The 13,981-nt window shown below is 38.7% G+C and overlaps 1 protein-coding gene across 1 annotated transcript in view; it reads right to left on the bottom strand.

Moving 5' to 3' along the window:
- Prkg2 (protein kinase cGMP-dependent 2) overlaps nucleotides 1-13,981 on the bottom strand; it is a 106,411-nt gene that overhangs the window by 64,200 nt on the left and 28,230 nt on the right. Inside the window, exons 3-6 of the mRNA XM_057772998.1 lie at nucleotides 7,422-7,588; nucleotides 4,111-4,224; nucleotides 3,417-3,522; nucleotides 2,274-2,337 (exon numbers count right to left, since the gene is read on the bottom strand). Coding sequence (XP_057628981.1) covers nucleotides 2,274-2,337; nucleotides 3,417-3,522; nucleotides 4,111-4,224; nucleotides 7,422-7,588 — 451 coding nt within the window. The remainder of the gene's footprint in view (nucleotides 1-2,273; nucleotides 2,338-3,416; nucleotides 3,523-4,110; nucleotides 4,225-7,421; nucleotides 7,589-13,981) is intronic.

The raw sequence follows: 13,981 nt of genomic DNA, 5'->3' as shown, positions 1-13,981 counted from the left end.
AAAGCCTGCCTGAAGACCAGAAAAGCAAAGCAGCCAGCCACTGGCTCTAACCTCAACCTAAGTCCGAAGTGGCGATCCTGCCTCCAGGATTCTCAGGGTGAAACTAAGACCAAGAGCTGTCTCCTTTATTTTATATTCCCCTTTATTTCTGGGGTTAAGGGTGTGAATGGCTTCTGTCTGGTTTCTATGGCAAGCTGGTGTGGCTCCTGGGATTAAAGATGTGTGTCATTGCTGCCTGGTATAAGGCTGGCCAGTGTGGCTGTTTTACTTTTCTGATCTGCAGGCAAGCTTTATTAATTAAAATACAAATGAAATGCCACTCCAAAAGGCTTCTCTACCAAGCAGAAGTTCAGATACCTTTTTGTTTTCTGGAAGACTGTGGGTCTCAGGACATGGGCTCTGAGAACTCAGTAAGTGCTCGGTCATACCTGCCCACACTGGGGTGGGGCCAACTCTGTTGAGGACCCTATGGATGGGTCAGGAATCAAGTTTTGCTGGGAAATTATGTGTTTTTCTTAGAACTAAACAGATCCCATTACTCCGTTGCTAATCACTTCCACATCTGAGAATTTTCACACATTACAGAGACACGCTTGTTTGCCAGGTAGAATAAAGAAGCCTTTATAAACGGCACCACAGTCTGCAGATGCTGAGATGCAATCAGGCTTTGCTGGGTGTTATTAAAAGACGGAGCTTACAAACTTGAATTGGCTGCTAAGTAATACTCAAATTAATAATTCGAGAGATCCATCTACATATTCTGTAGCTGTTACCTATGTCCACAATCAATATATTTAGTTTCAATGACATCAAGTTCACATATTTGCTGTCGGCATGGGGTTCCCGTCTGGTGACTCTCCTCTATTAGTAATATTAAAAACAGATTTCTTTGGTTAACAACGACAAAAAATATGTATATATAGGGCTTCTCTGGCCTGAAAAGAAAAGCACCCTAAGAAATTAGGATGAATTATTAATTTGTAACATCTGTGACTGGTTTATGTTACACTGGGAAAATCCCAAAGGGATACAGACAACAGAGGCTTGTTGAAGCTGATGTCACATCCAAAGCCCCAGAGGACAGGAGCAGGACATGATGTCCCCATAGCCTGTCCTTGATAAACTATTGAATGCTTCATGACTTATGTTTAAACACTACTGACGTCATTTAGGTTTAGGGTGAAATGGTTACTGCTTCCTTCTCAGCACATAGGAGTTTACATTGCTATGATTGACAGGGGCATGTCAATGATCAGAGCAGGTGGGCCCCTGTCAATCATAACAACTGAGAGCAGCTCTGCACGGGTGTCACCTCCAGGTACAATACTGCCACCAATCCCTACCTCCTCTTCACCTCAGAAAAGTCATTTTAGTTTCAATGAATTATAATCTCTGAAATCTGAAGAGGTTTCTTCTAAACTGAGTATCATCAAAACCCAAGGTACATTATAAAAGCATTATTCACAATAAGGCTTGACAACACGGCGTAAAACCAGCCATCTGGGGATGCCAGGAATAAGCTTTGGAACACGCTCCAATCTGCTGTGTGCCTCTAGATATTGAAAGAGGTAAAGCGCTCGATTGCAATCTCTCCCAGTGTGTTTCCACGGCCCAGAATGAGTGCAGCGTGCTGCATGGTCTGGCTGCAGACACCTCCCCCACAGCCCCAGCATGCCCTTTCTGTACCCTGTTTTCTAATTATGCCTCGCTGATTCCTTTATATTGTGAAAACTCTGCGGGGATTGTGATGTTAATTGGAGAAAATCAAAGGTCTCTTGAGTAAGGCAGATTAGTTGGATAAAATGTACTAAAAAGATTAAAATATGTAAATCAAATTTCATCTTACCCATGCAAATCCAATTTCTTTTCGCAAGTTTCAAAGCTATCTAAGCCTTGCTGGTCCCTTAATTCAGGGTAAGTGGGCCAAAGAGTTCTCACAATCAAAACCTGCTCCTGGTCTCTGTAGGTTAGTGTTCTATCATCTTTTCCTCTTTATTTATTTATAGTACTAGTAACATGATTAGATTCTAAAATTTTTTTAAAAAATATTTATTTATTTATTTATTATGTATACAATATTCTGTCTGTGTATATGCCTGAAGGCCAGAAGAGGGCACCAGACCCCATTACAGATGGTTGTGAGCCACCATGTGGTTGCTGGGAATTGAACTCAGGACCTTTGGAAGAGCAGGCAATACTCTTAACCTCTGAGCTATCTCTCTAGCCCATAGATTCTAAAATCTTCTAATGATATTTACTTGAAAATTTCTTACCACTTCCAAGCAGTCAATGATCTTGGTTAGTTTATCTTCAGGTAAATTCTTCAACAAGGAAACACTTCGAAGTTAAAAAGAAACCTTAAATTAATTATCATTTTTAATTAGGAAAAGTTTTGAGATAAAGTCTCACTATGTAGCCCAGGTTACCCCTGAACTTATGATCTTCCTGCCTCAACCCACTAAGCCCTGGGATTACAGGCAGGCAACACCACACCCAACCTTTAATTAATTATGTCTTGAAAAACAAACATTGCATACAGTCACTAAAGTTTTACATTCACTTACTATTATAATGTGGTGCACTTCAGTTTTTCCAAAATAAGAATTTAAATAACTGAAAACCCATAAATAACAGAATTTCTTGACGACTGGAAATCATTCATATGCACTATACTATTCTAGGCATTTGCCATAGGTGCAAAAACGAAGGTACCAAGATCCTACAATGGCGATAATCCTATCCTGTCAGCTCTGGGGGAAACACGGAAACACTGTGGCTGGTTTTCTAAGTGACTAACATTTGGAAAAATGTTTTTCTCTGCTTCTCAATGTCTCTTAGAGCCTGGGTTAGTTGCTCTATTTAAACTGAAGGATCAGATTTTCATCTAAATCATTGTAATTTAAGTAAACACTGAGCCTATGGGGACATGGAAATTAACGGTGACAAATTCTTTGATTATTAATCTTACTGTACTGTCTATTTAAAAATCAGTGTTTCCAGAGGTAGGTAACAGGGGCATCTAAGTGCATACATCTGCACACATACACACACACACATACACAAATAAATAAACAAACATCATAATAATAACTAAAATTATTTTTTAAAAAATTAGTCTTTTGCTGGACTCTCTCAGCCCATAAGTGCTTTGCAAAGCCTGGTGAGCAAGCTCAGGTGAATTTTTAGATCTTTTATGCTATAGCTCGCTCCTTCGATACAGAAATAAAAGGAATAGAAAGAAAATAACTCCATGCATAAGTAAATATAATTTTTGGTATCTGCTGCCATTTGCTGCAAGGGAAATCTTTTGCTGCTTGCTTCAATTATATAGAAACTGCTTGAATTGGGGAAACTTAGGAAAATCATTACACTGGCAAATATTGACCTATCTGCTTCTGTCACATGGTTACTCTCACCTTCTGAGGAAATTTCTGTACTCCTCATCCCTGGCTTGGGCTGTTCTCCTCATAATGTTCTGGAATACCTCTCTGTCGAGCGCCCACGTTTTAACATTCGTAATAGCTTTAGAAAATTTGAGAAGATAATACAACAGTGTTTAGCATCAGAAAAAGAAAATCCTCCAAAATGTTAGCCAGTGACTATATATTCATTGGGAATGTACTATTTAAACAAGCAAATGAGAGGAAATAATGAACGAGTGGGTAATTTTACATCACTTCAGTTTTGAAATCTTCCAGGATTTAGAAGAGGGTACCAGGATTGATTTGGGTAGGATGATATTCAAATAGTTTGCAATTTCCAGTTACACACCACATCCATAGGATGCGTTCCTGAGTCATCCTGGCCAGCCTGAAGCCAAGGCAGATACTAAAGAGTTCATAAGTAGGTACCTGGAAGTTAAAAGTCTTGAATGCACAAAGATGTGAATGCCTGTCTTTTGACGATGCTTAGACACTGCTGCCTAAGAGCTAATTCCCACCCTGGAGAAAGTTCTTCTTAACCTGAATTATTCGTATCAAAGATCACATATGAATCTTTTTAGTGCAATTATGTTTTTATGAATAAGAGTATATAGGGCAGAATGCCACCAGCTTGGCTTAGGGACAACCTTAGATAACAGTGGTGACCCCACAGCTTCTCTCTTCTTACCTTTCACAGAGGCAGTACGGGTACAGTTGTACAAAATTGCCAGTTCCCCAAAAGTGGTCCACATTGGGATGGACGAGAGCAACTTCTCTCCTTGGAACACCTCTAGTCTACCCTCTGTCAAGTAGCATTTAAAAAAAACAGAAATAATCAAAACCTATCTGGGTTCCATAGAGAAAAAAAATAACCAGAAATCATACAAAGCATTCAGTTGCGCTATTTAGCAAGCTGATTACACCAGCGTGGGTGAAAGATCCAGCCTGGATCCAGACCTGCCACTTACTCACACCGAGCAGCTTTTCATCATGGAAGGTGGGGAGAATCGCATACATTTCATGTAATCATGAAAATTGAGTGTTAATACATGTAAGGAACTTAAAACAATAGATAGCACAGGTTAAATGTTATGTAAATACTAACAATATTCATTCTGCCCAATGAAAAATGTAACTATTTCTCTCTTACCAGGAGCCCAACAATCAGTGTTTCTTAAAAACCTTGCACAGCTGTTTTATTGAGGAAAGGAAAACTTATCAGAGCCATGACGGCCTGGCTGCCAGGTCAAGTTACCTAGTGCTACAACTGACTTGCATCAGTTGTTGTCTGTGTAACCCTGGAAAGTTATCCCAAGGTCCTCTGCTGCTAAACCTCCCATTCGAGTCCATATCTAGACCTACACAAAGCTGGGGCAGAGAAAACAGAGCACTGAGCACACTTCCTACTGTTGCTTTGCCCTGGGAACCCTCTTTTCTTTCATCTTTAAACGAAGCTTTGTCTAAAAAAAAAAAAAAAAAAGCCATAAGCAAAAATATCTAAATTTTTGAAGGAAGAAAAATTGGGGAAGCAATGTCAACCTTTCGTTCTCCTACTCCCAAATAGCTTGGATCACTATGTCATCCACTTAATTCAACAAACCTGATATAAGAGCTGATATTGTTCCAGGAACCATTCATTATAAGTGCCAGACAAGAGAAACAAAGATGTTTGCTAGGACAGAACTATATTCCAGGAAGAAAAAGGTCTTTTTTCTTTTGTTTCTAAATTCCACAGATTAGATATGCAGTTCAATGACTTCTTATTACAGCTAATTCTAACTCTATCACAACCACTTAGTGGAGCTATCTTGTTGATATGCTGAATCTTAGTTCATGTCAAGGTTCTTTGCTTAATTGGTTATAGCTCATGGGATTTGAATAATACAGAAGGATTATATGGAATATCAAGAGTTTAAGATAACTATGCTGTACTATTTGATATTCATGCTGTATTTTATAAAGAAGAGAATTTTAATTATCAAATTAATTTGCTCAGGCAGATAATTAAGCCAGACAATTCAGTCCTTAAATGTTACCATAATTAATTCAAATAAGAAACCAACTAATTTTCATTTCCATGTGGGCTGTGTGTCTCAAAGGCTGCAGTAATATCTCTAGCCAAGACTGATCAGAATTACTGACAAGGAACAAGATGGACTGGAGTGAGGTGCTTGTCCTCTCTTAGCAGGTTCCATAAATATTTGTTGACTTAATGACCTATCTTCTCCTGTCAGAAGGCTGTTGTTGCCGAAACAGGTGTGAAACAGGCAAGAAAAAAGGTTGTAAGAAGAAAGTATTTTCTGTGATCACCTATCCCTCTAAAATTTGAACTTCTGTAATGCAAAGGACACTGTCAATAGACAAAACAGTAGCCTACAGAGTGGGAAAAGATCCTCAACAACCCCACATCTGAGAGAAGGCTGATCTCCAAAATATATAAAGAACTTAAGAAATTAGACATCAAAATATCAAATAGTTCAATTAAAAATTAGGATACAGACCTAAAACAGAATTCTCAGCAGAAGAATCTCAAATGGCATAGAAACACACACAAAAAAATGTTCATCACCCTTAGCTATACGGGAAATGCAAATCAAAACGATTATGAGATTCCATCTTATACCTATAAGAATGGCTAAGATCAAAAACACAAGTGACAGCTTATGCTGGAGAGGATGTGGTATAAGGGGGACACTCCTCCATTGCTGGTGGGAGTGCAAACTTGTACAACTAGTTTAGAAATCAATATGGTGGTTTCTCAGAATATTGGGACTTAATCTAACTCAAGACCCAGATATACCAATCTTGGACATATACCCAAAGGATGCTCAATCATACCACAAGGACACTTGCTCAACTATGTTTATAGCAGCTTTATTTGTAATAGCCAGAACCTGGAAATAACCTAGATGCCCCTCAATAAAAGAATGGATAAAGAAAATGTGGTGATTTACACAATGAAGAACTATTCTACTGTTGAAAACAATGACATCAAGAAATTTGAAACAAAAGGATGGAATTAGGAAAAAATCATCCTGAGTGAGGTAACCAACACCCAGAAAGACATAGTATATAGTCACTTATAAGTGGCTGTTAGCTATAAAACAAAGGATAATCTTGCTACAATCCACAGACTCAGAGAGGCTAGGGAACAAGGAGGACCCAAGGGAGGACTTATGACTCTCTCCAGGAATAGGAAATAGAAGAGATCTCCTGGTTTGGGGGATTGAGTTGGGGGATGGGTGGAAGAGGAGAGTACTGAAAGAGATGACTGGAAAGGGAGGGGGGATTTCAAGGTCAGGTAGAAAACTCGTGCAAGGGAAACCCCCATGAATCTGTAAGGATGACCTCGCTAAGACTCCTATCAATAATGGATATGTAACTGGCTATCTGTCATCAGATTGGTGACTACCCCAATTGTCATTAGAGAGCCTTCATCCAGTAACTGATAGACACTGATGCGGAGACTCACAGCCAAACGTTAGGCAGACCTCAGGGAATCCTCCTAAAGAGTGGAAGGAAGGATTGTAGGAGCCAGAGGAGTTAAGGACATTACAAAAAACCCACAGTGTCACCTAACCTGGCTCATAGGAACTCACCGAGTCTGAAGCAACAACCAGGAATCCTGCATGGGACTGACCTAAGCCATCTACATATATGTGACAGTTGTGTAGCTTGGTCTATTGTGGGACTCCTGGCAATTCCTGTCCCCAGTGCTTTGGCTGACTCTTCATCATCCTATCTAGATTGCCTTGCCCAGCCTGAATACAAAGGGAAGTGCTTAGTCTTACCACTTGATATGCCACCAAACTTTGCTGATACTCATGGGAGGCCTGCCCTTTTCTGAACAGAAACAGAAGAGGAATGGTTTAAAAAGAGAGAAGGGAGGGGAAACTGCAGTCAGAATATAAAATAAAATTTTAATTAAAATTTAAAAAGGCCAAAATCAGCAAAAACGTTTCATATGAGAACTCAAAAAAAAAAATGTGTGAAATTCACCTGCCAGCACAAAGATGTGGTTGCCTGGCTCTCCTTGCTTGATGATGTAGCTGCCCTGTGGGTAGCTCCTCCCGTACATGCATTCCACCATGTCTTTGATCTGCTGGGGGTCCAGTCTCTTCAGAAACTGGTTCTTATTGAGGGCATCTGTGATGAGCTTTTTCTCACTGTGGGAGCAATAACAGAAGTAATGAAAAGCATGAATGATTCATGTCATTCTGGGTTTTGATATTATGATCTACAAGCTTATAAATTTTTTTGCAGAGACATATTTGTTTCTTGATCTGATCAAAAACTGCACCTATAGAATAACCATATATTATGAATTAAACCCTTAAAATATCTGGAATATTTTACTGGTAGTAATTATGATATCAATTTAATTATCATTTATAATCCTATCTCTCAATGGAAAATTCCCATGCCATGCAGCTGTCACACGGGAGCAGATCTAGGAAAGAGGAAGAAGTTGCATTTGTGAGATTACAAAGCAGTACCCTTCATGGGTGCACGTATGCATCCCTTCTTTGTTGCACACGTGCACATACAGTGCAGGGGTAGTGTTCTTCTATATCTTATTTAATCCTATATTTTGTAAAATGGCTACTATTCCCATGTTTTATGAAGAAGCAGAATGAGAGGTAGGAAGAAATTTACTCCTCCATAGACTTAAATCGGAGCCTGTGAATCTGCCATCTCTGACACTTCCTTCTATCCCACTTCCTCTTCCAAGGTTAAAGGCAGCCCCTCCTTAGGTTTGATTGACATGGGGTGGGGTGCAAGTCTGAGCTTGCCTGTTTTATTTTTTTTCTTTTTTCTAGGCATATCTAGCCTGGAGAGAAACTTCGTTTCCAGAGACACACCCTGCACTGCTCAGATTCAAGTCTTACTTATTGTCAATCCTAGAATCCTCTGCCTTCTGTCGGAAAAGCAGCAGCTCAAAACAGTTCCTCAACTGCCATGTGTTTCTAATGATTTAATTAGCATAGTTTGTTGTAGATGATACAAGTATTGACCTGGAGGAAAAGCTGCTCCATGAGCTGTCAGAGCTTTTACATAGCCCATTTACTGTCAATGGGATTTTAAACCAGTTTTTCTGCATCATTCATTCAAATGCCCTTTAACGGCAGATTATTGTTTTTAATTTTGAAACTAGCAACCTTTTTCTATACAAATGATTTTCAAACACAAGCTAAGTCTTCCTAAAATAGTAACTTCACTCACGACCTCATCCCCGGGAAGAAAAGAGATGATCTCCTAGGTAGGAACCCTCCCTTCTTAGAGTGTCTTCCCCATCCACAGAGACATCCAAACCCAGGAACCACCTTAAGAACTCCCTCCTCTTCCATCTAAACCATCATAGAACCTTGTCAGTTCTATTTTAAATGTAAAAATTGCTTGTTTAATACAAGTATCAGACAGCTAGAATAAAGTATGTACTCAAGCAGACTCCTGCCCAGATCCAAACTCTGTCCATCTCAGTGAACTTATGGACAGTAACAACGGCTATGCTGAAGCCCTGGATCTTCACATATGGTCAGTGAGAAGGGCCATTCTGAAGCCCTGGGAGTTCATGTAGGATTTTATGCCTTCGGTAGCAATTACATTTTTATGCATTCATCCACTATGAAAAACCAAGTGAGAAATAAAACTAGAGAAACAATTAGCTTTATAGCCTCTTCCATAGCTCATGTGTCCTTTATCTGCATTCCCTTCTTCCTTGTCACCTAAATGCTTCACTGTGGTCACACATAGTGCATTTACATATATACATGCATACATTATAGGCTGGTCCATGAATGAGGGAGAATGTGCAAGTTAGTTTTCTTTGGAGGATTGAGCAACCATGCCTAATATTAAACAAAAAGCCCTTGCATTTTCTGCAAAGTTGTGACTTCATCTTTCTTGAAAGCTGAAGAATATTCTAATATATATAATTGTTATATATTTAATATAATTCTTATTATTCATTCATCTACTGATGGGCATCTAGCTATTTGGATTCTGTTACAAAAGAACCACTGTTGTTCTTTTAATTTTCAGGTGGCAATGATATCACTTTGTCTAAGAACAAGTTACAGCACTGGACAAAGTTAACAGCTTTCTCTTCTGAGATTTCAGCTTCTTGGGACTTTTCCTGGCAGCGCATCCTGCACTATATTACAAAAATAATCTTGGTAGAAAAAAAAATGACTGAATGTTTCAGTCTGGTCTGAACTCTCCTTTATCCACAAGCATAAAAATCCCCTAGCTGGTATATACTGAGCGCATACTTTAGCTAGGCAGCCTTTTCGGCTCGAGTGCTAGATAGGAACAGTGTCCAAAGGCTCAAGCACCAGTGAACTTTCAATGCCCATGTAGCATTCCAGTATTGTTTCCTCAGTGCCCACAAACCCTGGTCTCCCAGCATACATTTTTAGGGGCACATTAAAGTGCCCCGAGTTTAAGAAAAATTGAAAGTTCACAAAAGTCTAGCAGTAAACAATTATCTTTGAAGCAGTCTTTCAAATATCATTTTAAATCATTTATCTGTATATTGACTTCTGTTTACATTCTATAGAACTGCTATGAAATTCCATTTGTTTGTAGAGGAAATCTATATTCTAAAGTATACTATTCATTGTTTTTTACAACATAGGTCATTTCTTGAACAAATCCTTTAATGGAGTAGGATTGTTATTGTCTCCTAGTTCTGTCAGCTTTATCTTAAAAAGAGGAACATATTTTCTCCTCCTGTGTGACTTAGTTTCTCCCCACCTCAAGCTACTCATACCATATTCATCAACCAAAGAAAAAAGCCTCCAGTGTCCTGAATGGATGCAGATTTCACATGAAGCTTCCTTTCTACTCACAGGATGCTTGGATTTGTGCCAACTACACTGGACAACTTTTTCAAACACTTACACAGGACACATGCAACAGGCATCAAGAATATAAACAGAATGGAGAGGTGGCTCCGTTGGCCAAGAGTTTATGGTACAAATCAAACAGACCTGAGTTCAGATCCCACTAATCAGGTAAAAGCCAGATGGGGTGGCATTTGTCCTTAACCACAGTGAGGGGGTGGGGGAGACAGGCAAATCTAATTGGTAGCTAATTGGTCAGCCAGCCTAGAAGGATTGATGAGCTCCAGGTTCAAAAGAAACCCTGTATCTGAATAAAAAATATAAGTAGAGAGTGACTAAGGAAGACACCTAACACCAGCTTCTGATTTCTACTTGTATATGCACACATAAATACAAACATATACAAACATCACACACACTCATGAATATGAACTTTTCACTTCAATGTACACCAGCTAATTATCAGCACAACTTTCTCTGGTTGCACAAAGCAACAACAGAAGATGATAGGTAACTAATAGACAGATATACAGATAGACAGACAGATGACAGAAGACAGATCCAGCTGTTGAGACTTTTAGAGGCATGCTAACAGAACAGTGACTCCATAGGAAGGGTCTCTCGGTACAGCAAAGCTTTCTACCTCATGGAAGACAGGAGGTGGAGGACATAGCCTTCCTACCACTCTGTTTGATCTCACTGAATGCTGTACCCACATTCACATACATCCTATTAATATACACATTACACACACATGCACATATCACACACACATACGCAAATCACACACATATCACAAACACATACACACATCATACACATACTCACACATACAAACATGACACACACATACACACATCACAATACACAAATCACACACACACCACACACATATCACATACACACCACACACACATCATACACAAATCATACATACATCACACACACATACACACACAATACTACTAATTATGTATAAAAATCTTTTTAAAATTATATCTAAGCCCACCATATTTAAACTGATAAAAACAAAATAAAAACAGAAGAGTTAATAAAGCAGCAAAATAAGAAACACATAACCTTCAAATGACCAACAAGAGGACTAATTCACTCTTCGGCAGAAATAATGGACGCCAGAGCACAATAGGAAATCTCCAAAGTGCTCCACAGAGCCCATTTCAATATCTCTGCTCTGAAAACTGACTTCAAAAATGAAAGCAAAAATGAACACATTTTAGAAATATTTTTCCATTGGTAACAGATTCCTAATAGTGGATAACTCCAGACTGAAAGGATGTGATCCCAGATGAGAACCAGCAGGTGTTACAGGGAAGACACAGAGGAAGTGAGTGTGTGGGTGACTAAAGGAAGATGGCCTTTATAAAACAGTGATACCTTGTGGAGCATAAAACACATAATAAATACATGAAACAGCCAAGACATGGAGATGGAAAATAAATGATGTCAATATAATAGAAGGTCCAGAAATTGATAAAAGTCTAACATAAAACACTCATAAGTCAACGAGGCATGCTATAATTTAGAGCATTTCCTATAAGATTAATCAGAGAATGTTTAAATAAAATACTAAAATAATGCAATAAAATATATGTTTAACTAATGCAAGACAATGACCAGATGAGATAGCAGGTTAGCCAGGATTGTCAAACTGATAGCGAAACAAAACTACCAGGCATGCCACACATGAAACAGATGCTTCAAAGGAATAGAATAGGAAATGGGAAGATGGTGATGCGATTGACCAGCTGAAGGGAACTGGGGCTGTTTCCTGATGATAGCACCAGGGATCAGTCAATATGCTAAATGGGCATGCACCTAGGAATACGCTATCAAAGTCTATAGAATGAGCACAAAATTCAAAGCAGAAGTCGACAAATTCTAAATTCAACTGATATTTTAACAGTCTTCGTTTAGTAAGCTCAAAAAACACACTCTTCTGAGTGTACACCAAACTTCATGAAAACTGGTCACACATTAAACCATGGAAAAACCACAGAGCTTTGGAAAAAATGGGTACCTCAGTCAAAGAAGATATTAAATCTAAAAGAAAAAAAAACCCTCTGGTACAAAATACCCAGGAAATCTGGAACACTATGGAAAGACCAATCTACCTATAATAGGAATAGAGGAAAGAGAAAAAAAAAAGAAAATATTTCAACAAAAATCACAGAAGAAAACTCCTTAACCTAAAGAAGGAGATGCCTATCAAGGCACAAGAAGTACATAGAACACCAAAGAGACCAGATCAGAAAAGAAATCCCTTGCACATAACAATCAAAACACTTACCATAGAGAGCAAAGAAAGAAACTGGAGAAGATATCAGAAGATGGAAAGATCTCCCATGCTCATGGATTAGTAGAATCCATATGGTAAAAATGGCCATCCTACTAAAAGCAATCGACAAATTCAGTGCAATCCCCATTAAAATTCCAACACACACAACACAGATCTTAAAAGGACAATTTTCAGCTTCATGTGGAGACACAAAAACTCCACAATAGCTAAAATAATCCTGAATAATAAAGAAGCTGCTGAAGATGTCCTCACCCCTGACCTCAAACTGTACTACAGAACTATAGCAATAAAAACAGCATGATATTAGCACAAAAACAGACACATTGATCAATGGGATCTAACTGAAGACCCAGACACCTACAGACATATCTGTTTTCAGACACACACATACACACACACACACACACACACACAGGAAAAGACATATCTGTTTTCATACACACACACACACACACACACACAGGAAAAGACATATCTCTTTTCATACACACACACACACACACACTCACACACACACAGGAAAAGACAGCATCTTCAAAAAGTAGTGCTGGTCAAACTGGATGGTTGCATGTGGAAGAATGCTAATAGATCCATAGCTATCACCTTGCACAAAACTCTACTCCAAATGTATCAAAAACTCAACATAAGGCCAGATACATTGAACATGATAGAAGAGAAAGTGGGGATAGTCTTTAATCATTGTCACAGGAAAAGACTTTCTGAACAGAACACTGTTAGCATAGGCACTAAGGTAACTATTAATGTTCTGTGCCTTGGGCAGATTGTGGTACCACTGGCAATGGGACCAGAATTTATCCCTAGAGCATGAACTGGCTTTTCGAAGCCTATTCCCTATGTGGGGGAGAGGGGATACCTTGCTCAGCCTCAATACAGGGGGATGGGGCTTGGTCCTGCTTTAACATGATATGCCAGACATTGTTGACTCCCCATGGGAAGCCTTACCCTTTTTGAGGAGTAGATGGGGGTTTGGGTGTGGGGAAGGTGGGGTGCAGGAGCAGGGGAGGGAGCAGAAACTGTGGTTGGTGTGAAAAATGCAAAAAAGCTTTTAAAATAATAAAAGCGTAAATCAATGAAGTATAAGATATATATTCATCAGAAAGCAAATGTCTTAAAAACCATCTCTTTGAAAAGACTAATAAAAATGAAAAGCATTCACTAAAGATAAGCATGAAGGGAGAAAATCATTGTTTAATGATATTTAAGAACTGTCAAAATAAATCTAAAAGTAATAAAAAATTATTGTGTACATAATTCTGTAAACAAATAAGCATGTAGCTGTTGAATAATTACCATGTAAATTATCATTTTCATCACAAGCAGGCACACACACACACATACAAACACACCAGAGACAAATGATGTTTAAGAAATGAGTA

The sequence above is a fragment of the Chionomys nivalis genome, chromosome 6 (genome assembly GCF_950005125.1).
Source record: "Chionomys nivalis chromosome 6, mChiNiv1.1, whole genome shotgun sequence".
Taxonomy (NCBI): Eukaryota; Metazoa; Chordata; class Mammalia; order Rodentia; family Cricetidae; genus Chionomys; species Chionomys nivalis.
The sequence above is the reverse complement of the archived record's forward strand: the minus strand, read 5'-3'. Positions and strand labels throughout refer to the sequence as shown.